General features: G+C 48.9%; 1 protein-coding gene across 1 annotated transcript in view; it reads right to left on the reverse strand.

Moving 5' to 3' along the window:
- The window catches only part of LOC105493375 (two pore segment channel 1), a 74,980-nt gene that overhangs the window by 60,610 nt on the left and 1,757 nt on the right, over nucleotides 1-12,613 (reverse strand). The window contains exon 2 of the mRNA XM_011760953.2: nucleotides 8,814-9,050. Coding sequence (XP_011759255.1) covers nucleotides 8,814-8,925 — 112 coding nt within the window. The 5' untranslated portion in view covers nucleotides 8,926-9,050. The remainder of the gene's footprint in view (nucleotides 1-8,813; nucleotides 9,051-12,613) is intronic.

The raw sequence follows: 12,613 nt of genomic DNA on the forward strand, positions 1-12,613 counted from the left end.
AGCACTCCCTAGACGCATGTGAACTGTAACAAAGAAGGAAAGAATCACCAGGAAAGAATGATGCAGGGTTTCCTGGGAGACGCGTCCACCTGCCCTGGCTTCAAATCTCCCTTTGCCTGGCCTGGCTTGACACCTCCACCCTCCAGCCCCAGCTTTGATTCCAAAGTCAAATGAAATCTGGTCTTTCTTTGGGTAAAGCATTTAGTGGCAAAGAGGAGACTGCCTGACCTGTTCTGATTCCCACTGGAAGCCACTGGAAGAGGAAGATAACCTCAGGGGCCATGGAGAGTTTGTTGGTTGGTTTTGTACTCTTTTCCTTGATTTGAAGTAGTCTTCTCTGAACAGAAAACAGAGGGTGAATCGGTATGTTCTATGTCAGAGAGAGCAGGGGCAGCCTACTGACCAGATTTCACTCAGCTGGCTACTTTGAAGACATATATGAATTGGTTGCCACTATTTACGAATCAAAAGACTTTTGATTAAAAATATAGGTTCTAATTTCTTTTGAAAAACTGGCAAATGTGCTAGCAATCAGCCTGTGATCCTATACGACAGCGATTAGCCAGAGTAAGTCACAGTGTCCCTTCAGAGAGTGCACACTGTCCCCAGCATGCCCATGGCCCGGCAGGCCACGTGGTGGCCCAGCCCTCAGATTTTATGCTACGACCTTATACCTCCTCTGAGTCACAGCCTCGTGACTGGGGTAGGGAAAGAACTGCACTTTTTACAAGGAGATAAATATCTCCAACAAAAAGTAAACAAGGCGTAAGGGGTATCCGGTACAAAAGGCAACACAAGCACCAGTGGCTCCAATTTGGATATCTGGCTCAGTCCAGGGACTTCTACCAGGCAGGTCCGGATATGGGGTCACCTGCCAATGGGAGTCAACAACCTCAAGGGGTCACTGCCCTCAGCAAGCCCACCTGGCCTTGGAAGTTTACCTTCATGCCCCACTCCAAACTCCTCCTCCTCATCCTTCCTCTCCCAGGCCCAAATCTTGACTCCTGAGAACTCCCATTTTCCGCCCAAATTTTCTTGTTCTAACCACCATGATGGAAAAAGCAGCCACATGTCTCTATGCAGAGGAAGAATCGGGGAAAGGCGTGCATTGGGGAAAAGCCTAGTTTCCGCAGATGGTGAGAGCGTGGCTGTCCTCTGTGGTGTGGTGTTCACTTCCCCCGTCTCGGGGCTTCTCTGGGATGATCCAACACAGCTTCACAATGAAACACCATCAGTTGTGCTATTTGTACAATATGAAAGGGAGCTCCAGGTATGGAACTCCATTTAAAATAATTGCCTTAGAGGAAATAAAAGTTTAATTTAAAAAAGGGATAAAGATAGAAACCAACTTCCTTTTGGGAAAGAAAGAGATTCAGCCTAAAATGCTACCTCTTCCACAGAGCTCTACCTCACGGGGGGGCATATTAGGTAAGAGACTAGTTCTGGAGTCAGTAGACATGGGTTCAAAGGAAGTCAAAGTGGCTTCGTGACCTTGGGTAAGTTTCAACCTCTGAGAGCCTCCGTTTCCTCTTCTCTTTTTTTTTTTTTTTTTTTTTGAGGCGGAGTCTCGCTCTGTCGCCCAGGCTGGAGTGCAGTGGCGCAATCTCGGCTCACTGCAAGCTCCGCCTCCCGGGTTCCCACCGTTCTCCTGCCTCAGCCTCCCGAGTAGCTGGGACTACAGGCGCCGCCACCACGCCCGGCTAATTTTTTTGTATTTTTAGTGGAGACGGGGTTTCATTGTGTTAGCCAGGATGGTCTCGATCTCCTGACCTCGTGATCCACCCGTCTCGGCCTCCCAAAGTGCTGGGATTACAGGCTTGAGCCACCGCGCCCGGCCTCCTCTTCTCTACGATGATATTGAAAGTAACGGCCTCCCAAATCTGCTGTGAGGGAGGACCAAATGATAGACAGCAGCACAAAAGTGCTTTGGGGCTGGGCGCAGTGGCTCGTCTGTAATCCCAGCACTTTGGGAAGTCGAGGCAGGCAGATCACGAGGTCAGGAAATCGAGACCATCCTGGCTAACACGGTGAAACTCCGTCTCTACCAAAACAAATACAAAAAATTAGCCAGGTGTGGTGGCAGGCACCTATAGTCCCAGCTACTCATGAGGCTGAGGCAGGAGAATGGCGTGAACCCAGAAAGCGGAGCTTGCAGTGAACCGAGATTTGCGCCACTGCACTACAGCCTGGGTGACAGAGCGAGACTCCATCTCAAAAAAAAAAAAAAAAAAAAAAAAAAAAGTGCTTTGGATACCGCCTGACACACAGCAAGGGCTCAACACCCATAGGCCATGATTATGACTGCACATACTCTGACCCAGGCACATACCCTCCCCAGGCATACTTGCCTGTGGGGAGAAGGGTGACAGTCAGAGAATGCCTGAACCAGAGGATTCACTCCAGCCAAGGGCAAGACTGGAGACCTGCCCGGGGCTCCTGGAGCAGGAAGGCAGCATGGGGGCTGTTTCAAGACTGATGTCACTCCAGGTTTGTTCCTGGGCTACCTTGCTGTCATTTGAAACCTCCCCGCAGAGGGCATTGCAACCAGATGCCCCCAGCGGCACGCTGCTGTGAGCCATCCAAGCCCTCCCATATTCCCTCCCCGATGGGGAAGCTGAGAAGTTCACGGTTCTGGCTCATGAAGCGCTCTCAGAGCAAACGTGAACTCAGCCCTCCCCAAGGCGAGCGGGGAGGAGCGTGGCAGGTGCTCCAGCCTGCACCCAGCTGCCATGACTGCCATTTAGAGCGGTAGCGTCTTGTGTGCGGGGAAAGGGGGACGGGAAGAGACGGCATCTCATGGCAGGGGGCCTAAGGCAACAGACAGGATCCCTCCAATGAAGAAGCGGAGGGCTGAGGAAGTGAAAGCTCCAAGGCTCGGCTGCAAGGTTCCTGCCCAGCATGCTGGATGCTTACTCATTTTAATTGGTGCCACTGCTGGTCTGGTGACACCCAGCGCTCTGCCTTGGCGAGGCCCTGTAAAAGCCAGGGGAATGACTCCAGCGGAGCCAAATGCCCAAGCTCGGTGGGAGCCTGTGAAAATCAAATTGCTGCTTGGTCTCCAGCTGCTACATGGAGGCGTCCCAGCTCGGCAGGGGCCACCTGCTGTGCCAGGAGTGAAGCAAGAAGGATCTGAATCATGGCCTGGGTTCAGGACCTATGCTCATGGAGGATATTCCAAGAAAGCCCAGTCTCTGGCATGATAACGCCTATGACCGGCTGAGCACTGACCATGTGATCACAATGATCTCACTCAATCCCCCGCAACGACTCTACTGGTGGATGCCATCATGGTCACATTCTACAGATGAGCAGGCTGAGGCTTGGAGTAGCTAAGCACTATACTCAGCTCAACCACTCCACCCACAATGGTATCACAAGTGACAAAAGCTGTGCAAGCCCCTTGGGCTTCTTCACTCTTTGGCAAGTATGCTGGGGCCATCTGGTCAGAGGCAGAGCTACAGTACAGATATCAGTGATGGAGTGCATGCCTCGGGGTGGATTATCCTCTGCTGCCAGCCGGTGAGGATCTCTCCCAGCTCCTCCTGGTTACAGTGGCCCTGAGGCCAACAGCTCTGGCCCACCTTGATTGAGCCTGGTGCCAACTCGCCCTGGCTGCATGAAGACCCTGAAAAGGGGACCAGGGTGCAACATGGGGGCCCCTGCCAGGGGGCAGGGATCCTCCACATTGCTGAGGTTGCACTGGGTCTTAGTGAACTCCTGATGGTGTGCCAGGCATTGACGTGAAGGAGGGAGAGGGTAGGCTTTCTGCGCTGTGACCTCGGACCTTAGCTGCAGGACCTGTCACCTGAAAACCATAAACAACCCGGCACCAAAGCAGAGACCGAGCATCCTGCTCAGACCTCAGCCAGCCCCACCGAGCCCAATCCTTCCCTCACTCAGAAAAGGCACATGGTCCAGCCCATCTTAGGCAGTGGCTGGCTTTAAAGGCAGGGAGGAGGCAGAGCTGAGTCTGACCAGAGGTACCCTGGGAAATTCCTTGGACTGCCCACTATGTTCAGACTCGTCCTGATTCCCTGAATATAGTGGGTGAGACCACCGCCTGCCACACGGTGTGGACTGTGGTCTGTCTCTAAACCGCTCTAACAGTGGCCCCACTGACTGTTTTCAAGGTTATTCCTAGTTTCCAGGCTTTAAATACCTCTGCTCATACCTGCCTCCTTTATCAACCTGACACCGTGCTGCCTGTGAGTCATTCATTAGCACTGCAGCAGCCACGCTTAGAGCCCAAAGATGTCTGAGTCTTGGATTAAATCCACAATTGCCCATATAAGGAGAAAAACCCAAACCCTCCAATTTCCTACAGGGATAAGGCCCTCACATAGGATTAAAGGTCACAGGCAGCACAACCAGATTCCTCGGCCCCTGCCTCTGAAGAAGGGGTAGGAGTGTGATGGCCTGAACTGTGTCCCCCTCAAATTCATAGGCTGAAGTCCTAACCCCCAGTAGTTCAGAATGTGACTGTGTTTGGAGAAAGGGTCTTTAAAAGTGATTAAGGTAAAACAAGGTCATACGGATGAGCCCTAATTCAATAGGACTGGTATCCTTATCAGAAGAGGACACACAGACTCAGGGACAATCACGTGGGGACACAGCAAGAAGGCAACCATTTGCAAGCCAAGGAAAGAGGCCTCACAAGAAACCAAACCTGCTGACACCTTGGTCTTGGACTTCCAGCCTCCAGACCCATGAGAAATTAGATTTCTGTCATTTAAGCCACCAGTTCATGGTGTTTTGTTAGGGGTGCCCAAGCAGACATGAAGCGTGGAGGTACAGTGCCGAGAAGGTCTCAGCAGCTGCTGGGCCAAAACAAATGCCAGGCTTGATGGTGACTCAGCCTTAGAAAGCTTGCGTCGTTCGGTCACTGCCAACTCCGAGGATGGCCTGCATCTGCATTCTGCCAACTCCTTAGTACTTCAAAGGTTTACAGCAACCAAAGACAAAGGTCAATGATGGCAGCCACCAGGACACTCAGCTGTGCTGAGAGCAATGGGACTCAAAGCAATGGTGAGAAGAGGCGGCAGGAAGGAGGCTGCCCACCTCTAACTTGGGTCCTCACACTGACTGCCATTCCCATGAGCTGCGAGGCCCCAGAAATCCAAGTACATTGATTCTGACCACGATTTGTTGAGTACCTGCATATTGTGGGCATTGAGCTATGTGATACAAAGATAAATGGTCCAGGTATGGTGGCTCATGCCTGTAATCCCAGCGCTTTGGGAGGCCGAGGCGGGCAGATCACTCGAGGTCAGGAATTTGAGACCAGCCTGGCCAACATGGTGAAACCCTGTCTCTACTGAAAATACAAAAATTAGCTGGGCATGGTGATGCGTGCCTGTAATCCCAGCTGCTGAGGTGGGAGGATCACTTGAACCTGGGAGGTGGAGGTTACAGTCAGCTGAGATGGTGCCACTGCACTCTAGCCTGGGCGACAGAGTGAGACTCCATCTCAAAAAAAAAAAAAAAAAAAGATGAATGGATTTCAGGGCCTAGTTGGTGATCAGATGGTTAAATGTGTAATTACTCTACCATAATCTACTTGTAATAATGGAAGCCTAATCAAGATACCGAAGCAGAAAAGGGTAGTGAGTAATTAGCTCTGTCAGGAAGGGGAAGTTCAGTGAAGGCGTCAAAGAGACGGTGTTATCAGCAGGATTTTCCAGACAGAACTGGAGGCCACGAGCAAACAAGAGGCTGAGAAAGGGATTCTAGACCGACTTGCCAGCAAGGTGGAGAGGTTTAAGAATGCACAGGGGATTCACCAAACTAAATGCAGAATGATGCTGTGGACTGAGGCAGGAAATGGGACCGGTCAAGCAAGAAGGCACTAGAACAGCAAGGCTTCATCTGCCAGCTGAAGAGCTTGCCCTCCCCAACACCCCCAGAGGGATGGGAAAGTCCCAGGAAGCTTTAAAACAGGGAAACCACCAGGGTGGGCTTGTGTTTTAGATGGACTCCTCGGGGCCGGATGCAGTGGTTCACGCCTATAATCCTAGCACTTTGGGAGGCCAAGGCAGGCAGATCACTTGAGGCCAGGAGTTCAAGACCAGCCTGGCCACCATGGTAAAACCCCCATCTCCACTAAAAATACAAAAAAAATTAGCCAGGCGTGGTGGCTGACGCCTGTAATCCCAGCTACTTGGGAGGCTGAGGCAGGAGAATTGCTTGAACCCGGGAGGCGGAGGTTGTAGTGAGCCGAGATTGTGCCACTGCACTCCAGCCTGGGTAGCAGAGCGAGATTCTGTCTCAAAAAAAAGGACTGAAGGACTGCTCCTCAGACAGCAGGGACAGGGGGACACTGGGGTAGAAGGTCAAGGCCAACATCCAAGCACAAAATAGCAAAGGCCTACTATGCTAAGGCAGAGCAGGCTTCCTCTGAAATCTCTTGTTTACTTGCACAGGTCCTACTCTTCTTCCCAGTCAGGCTTGGTGAATTATACCGAGTCATTGAGGTTTTAAAAAACAACCCAGTAAGAAGTTGAGAGAGGAAACTAAGATGCTAATGTGCTGTGCAGGAAACACAATGTCCCTGGACCCCAGCAGTTGGTTATACATTTCTTTATTCCTGAGAAACAAACCAAAGTAAGCCACTAACTTTGCCAAGATAAAAGAAGCCTCGCTAGTGGTCTAGCCAAGGGGAGTCTTATTGTGTCTCTGGCCTATTTCCTATTCATCGATGTTCAAAACCTGATCTTGACACAGGACTGGGTTGCTCTCTTGCCACTTTCATCCCACAGGAAAGCTGGACACCCCACCATCACAACAGGCACGTTGGAGGGACTTAAAAGTGACACTCACGATGACAGCCAGGACTCCCATTTAGAATCTTGAGCCTGGCTATTTCCAGACACAAGTCACACCCTTAGTAGGCCAACCACTCTCCCTCACTAGGAAGCATTCCTCTCTAAAGCTGAAACTGAGCCACAACCACTTTCATCCCTTTCCCCAAAGCACCTTCCACTGTGGTGTGGGAGGAAAGATCAGACAGGCTTTACTGCTTGCTAGCTGTGTGACCTTGGACAAGTTACTTAACCTCTCTGAGCCTGTCTCTTCCTTTGCAAAATACAGATAATAATAACAACCCTATATTGGGGTTATATGAGGAGATAATATAAATGCTAAAGGCCTGTATTCACCTTTTATTTTTTTGAGACAGGGTCTTGCTCTGTTGCCCAGGCTGGAATGCAGTGGTGCAGTCATAGCCCACTGCAACCTTGAATTCCTGGGTTCAAGCGATTCTCCCACCTCAGCCTCCTGATTAGCTGGGACTACAGGCATACACCACCATACCCGGCTAAGTTTTTAATTTTTTTGCACAGCCGAGGTCTCGCTATGTTGCCCAGGTTGCTCTTGAACTCAAAATCACTGGGCTCAAGTGATCTTCCTGCCTTGGCCTCCCAAAGTGCTGGGATTAAAGGTGGGAGCCACCACGCCTGGCCTGCGCTCACATTTATTAAGGGTGGTGAAGAAAAAAGGAGAGGGAGGAGCAGCTGAAGAAATAAAGGAAGGAAGAGGAGAAGGGGAAGGAATTCTGGAGTCAGATGATGCTGGGTTCAAATCTCTGCTCAACCATTTCCTGGCTGTATGACTTCAGACAAGTTACTTGACCTTTCTGACCCATAGTTTCCTCCTCTATAAAATAGAGATAATACTGCCTAGCCTTGCAAAGGGATTTCAGAAAGCAGACAGTCTGAAATCGGAACCACTGCTTTCTCATCCCTGAGTGGCACTTGGGGAAGAATCAGGTTTATGTTCGAATCCTCCCGGGCAGCCCAGCTCTGCCACCCTAGATGAGGGTGAACACAGTGAAGCAAAGAGAAGCCTGTTTCTAGGCAGCCAGGGCTTCCCACCACACTCACAACACTGGAAACACTGCTCTCCTTCATCAGTTCCCAGGGGAGGCCACCGAACTCCCTGCAACTCAACGAATTCTCCCTGGACAAAGGAGACAGGAGAGCCTGGCTCGTCTCTCCTTGGCCCCAAACATCTCTGCCTGGCTGGGGAGCACTGGCAGATGGTGGAACATCCATTTGCTAAGCAGACTCTAAAGCACTGTTTCCCAACGTCTTAGGACCCTCCAGAAAAGGCGAGTTATTTTAAGCCTCTCCTGAGCCCAAGGCCTGAGCAACTGAAACAAATGGCTTCGGGATGAGAACCAGAAAGGTTTTCAAGGCCTCTCATTCTGCCAGAAACACATTTAAAATTAAAAAAATTTAAAGCTCCTTGCCGCACTTGGGTTCACTTTGTGCTAGGCTTTGGTTCAGAGGAAGACAAAGCAAAACCCCAAGCCCTCAAATCAATGGATCATGACAAAACACTCGCCCTCTTCCCCGCTGTCCTGGGCAAGGGGGGACTGAGATGGAGCAAAGAGACACGGGCAGTGCTGCTTTCCTGCCAACGGTTTCCGATGGGGACAGACGGAGGCTGGTGTTGAAATCTGTTTCTTTTTTTAACAAGGAATGGGGCAGGGAAGGCAGCCAAAGCAGGTTGGCCTGAGGTCCCCGCCAAGCATCCACAGGCAGGCCAAGGTACCTCAGGTGCAAGGCAGAAAGGTGGAGAAGGGAATGAGAGCATGAAGAAGGGCGGCTAGGCCCCCAGAAACACTGCCAAGCTGAGGGTGTGGAAGGAGAAACCCACAGTCTCCCAGGAGTAGTTTCTGTATCAGAACTTGGGGCTCAAACGTGGGGCCAGGCAACAAGTTACACACCCCAACTATCAGACCACAAAGCGCTTATCACCTCCCAGCCTCTGAAACAGAAAAGCTGGGCTCCCCGCAGCCCACCCCACCATCTTACTTTTACTAGGTAGCTCTTCCTGGCCCAGGCCGTTGGAGGGAGCCAGTGGGGCACTGCCACCCTCGTCCAAGGTCAGGATGAGTGGCACGTCGTCATCCAAACTCACAGCCATGTTCTCTTCTCCTGTGGCCCTCAGGATATGATGTCCAGGGCTTGAAATCGTCTCTGGTTTGAGCTCCCTTTCAAAGCCACTGGGCCAGGGGTGCTGCTCAGAAATTCCTCCATTAGAGGCATCTTCTAGGGTTTGGGAATTAAAAAAACAAAAGATAATTATTAAAATACAGCCATGAGTGATTAATCTATTCTGAAATTAGATAGTGGTGATGGTTGCACAACCTCGTGAATAAAAACCACTCAAGTATACTCTTTAAAATGGTAAATTAGGGTCAGGCGCAGTGGCTCACACCTATAATCCCAGCACTTTGGGAGGCCAAGGTGGGTGGATCACTTGAGCCAGGAGTTCAAGACTAGCCTGGCCAACACAGCAAAACCCTGTCTCTACTAAAAATACAGAAAATTAGCTGGGGTTGGTGGTGGGTGCCTGTAATCCCAGGTACTCGGGAAAACTGAGGCATGAGAATTGCTTAAACTCGGGAGGTGGAGGCTGCAGTGAGCAGAGATTGTGCCACTGTACTCCAGCTTAAGTGACAGAGACCCTGTCTCAAAACAAATAATAAAATGGTAAATTATATCTCAATTAAATAAAATGGTAAATTATATCTTAATTTAAAAAATAATAATAAAACGGTAAATTATATTTAATTAAAAAAAATTGGCCGGTGGGGTGGCTCACATCTGTAACCCCAGCATTTTGGAAGGCTGTGGTGGGAAGATCAATTAAGGCCAGGAATTTGAGACCAGCCTGGGCAATACAGCAAGACCCTGTCTCTATAAAAAAATTAAAAAAAAAAAAAAGCCAGTTGGGTAAGCATACGCACAGAAAAAAATAAAATAAATATTTAAAATACAAAAATAAATAAATAAATAAATAAAATTAGCTGGGCAGATGGCATGCACCTGTAGTCCCAGCTACTCAGGAGGCTCACTTGAACCCAGGAGTTCAAGGCTACAGTGAGCTACAACTGCACCATTGCACTCTGGCTTGGGCAACAGAGCGAGACCCTGTCTCTTAAAAAGTAAAAGAATTAGGCCGGGTGCGGTGGCTGACACCTGTAATCCCAGCACTTTGGGAGGCCAAGGCGGGTGGATCACTTGAGGTTAGGAGTTCGAGACCAGCCTGGTCAACATGGTGAAAATCCATCTCTACTAAAAATACGAAAATTAGCTGGGCGGGGTGGCGCGTGCCTGTAATCCCAGCTACTCAGAAAGCTGAGGCAGGAGAATTACTTGAACCCAGAAGGCGGAGGTTGCAGTGAGCCGAGATCAAGCCACTGTAGTCCAGCCTGGGCGACAGGGTGAGACTCTGTCTCAAAAAAATAAATAAATAAATAAAATAAATTTTAAAAAATAGAATAAAAGAACTATTACAGTATAATAGCCTTAAAATATGGAGGAGGGAACCCTGCAAGAACAAATACTGAAAAGTTAAGGGTAATTCTGTCTGGAGAGTGAGATTAAGGCTAATATGTTCTACCTCCACTTCTCTTTACATTTAATCGTAAGTTTTGTAAAGACTTTAGAGAAAAAAATAGGCTGGGCACAGTAGCTTCCACTTGTAATCCCAGCACTTTGGGAGGTCAAGGTGGGAGAACTGCTTGAGCCTAACAGTTCAAGACCAGCCTGGGCAAGGTAGCAAGACTCCATCTCTACAAAATAAAAAATTTAAATTAGCTGAGCATGATGACATACACCTTTAGGCCTAGCTACTTGGGAGGCTGAGGTGGCGGAAACACTTGAGCCCAGGAGTTGGAGGTTATAGTGAGCTATGATCACACCACTGCAGTCTAGCCTGGGCAACAGAATAAGACCCCGTCTCTAAAAAATAAAATAAAATAAAATAAAATAAAATAAAATAAAATAAAATAAAAGGCCGGGTGCGGTGGCTTATGTCTGTAACCCCAGCACTTTGGGAGGCAGAGACAGGTGGATCACTTGAGGTCAGGAGTTCAAGACCAGCCTGGCCAAAATGGAGAAACCCCGCCTCTACTAAAGATACAAAAATTAGCTGGGTGTGGTGGTATGCACCTATAATCCCAGCTATTCTGTAGGCTGAGGCAGGAGAATCACTTGAACCCGGGAGGCAGGGGTTGCAGTGAGCTGAGATGGTGCCACTGTACTGCAGCTTGGGCGACAGAGTCAGACTCCATCTCAGATAAATAACTAATAAAATAAAATAAAATAAAATGACAAAAAATACAACCATTAAAATAATAGTTAATACTCGCCCGGGCACGGTGGCTCGCGCCTGTAATCCCAGCACTTTCGGAGGCCGAGGCGGGCGGATCACGAGGTCAGGAGATCCAGACCATCCTGGCTAACACGATGAAACCCCGTCTCTACTAAAAATACAAAAAATTAGCCGGGCATAGTGGCGGGCGTCTGTAGTCCCAGCTACAGGACTCAGCTCTAGTCCCAGCTGAGGCAGGAGAATGGCGTTAACCCGGGAGGCGGAGCTTGCAGTGAGCCCAGATCGCCACAGCACTCCAGCGTGGGCGACAGAGCGAGACTCCGTCTCAAAATAATAATAATAATAATATTAATAATAATAATAATAATAGTTAATACTTAATAAGTGCTTACTATGTATGAGGGACCCTACTAGCACTTCATAAGTAAAAGTTAACTGAAAATTTTTTATAGCCCCATGAGATAGGCAGGCCTATTATCCCCCCATTACAAGATGGGGGTGGTGGGTTCTTCAGGCACAGAGAGATTACGTATCCTGCCCAAGGACCCACAGCTAAAAAAAAGCCAAGCTTTCAACTATGGTGTGACTCCAAACCTGTATTCCTAGCCATTACACTATAATTCCTCGAAGTCTGGGTCATGCATTTAGGCAGCATCTAGCTCCAATCACCAATATGTACTTGCCCATATATACAGATTTAAAACACATCTTTCACTTCAGCTTTACCACGCAGCCTCTCAGGAACAGTTAGAAACATACTTCTAAAATGTGTCATTTTTATATCATTTTTAAATAGGAGTTGTTCTCTTAGATTTAGGTGTCCCAGGAAGGGGAAAACAGTATTTTTTTTTAACTGATGAGTATTTTTTAATACAGTAAAAATGCTCACACTTAACTCTCAATTTAAAACACTCAGAGCAGCTGGGTGCAGTGGCTCATGCCTGTAATCCCAGCACCTTGAGAGGCCGAGGCAGGTGGATCACTTGAGGTCAGGAATTCGAGACCAGCCTGGCCAACATGGTAAAACCTGGTCTCTACTAAAAATATAAAAAATAGCCAGTTGGGGTGGTTCATGCCTGTAATCCCAGCTACTGGGGAGCCTGAGACAGGAGAATCACTTGAACCCAGGAGGCAGAGGTTGCAGTGAGCTGAGATCATGCCACTACACTCCAGCCTGGGCGACAGAGCGAGAATTCATCTCAAAAAATAAATAAACTAAAAATTTAAAAATAACTAAATAAGTAAAACATTCCAAGCTAGCCTGTTACAGCTCCTATTTATGCACATTCCTGTTTCCGCTGAGACGGACCAAAAAAACAAAAAAAAAAAACACTCAGCAGATCTGACTGCAGACCTTTGAACTTGCAAACAGCAGCAAGTTCCTTCCTCAAGCAGTGGGCTCTGGGATCAACCCATTTTGCCTCCTAACTGACCTAGTCAATGGCAACTGAGCGACTGACTTCTTCCTCGAGTCACTGGAACAACTCTGAGC

The sequence above is a fragment of the Macaca nemestrina genome, chromosome 10 (genome assembly GCF_043159975.1).
Source record: "Macaca nemestrina isolate mMacNem1 chromosome 10, mMacNem.hap1, whole genome shotgun sequence".
In the NCBI taxonomy this organism is placed as follows: Eukaryota; Metazoa; Chordata; class Mammalia; order Primates; family Cercopithecidae; genus Macaca; species Macaca nemestrina.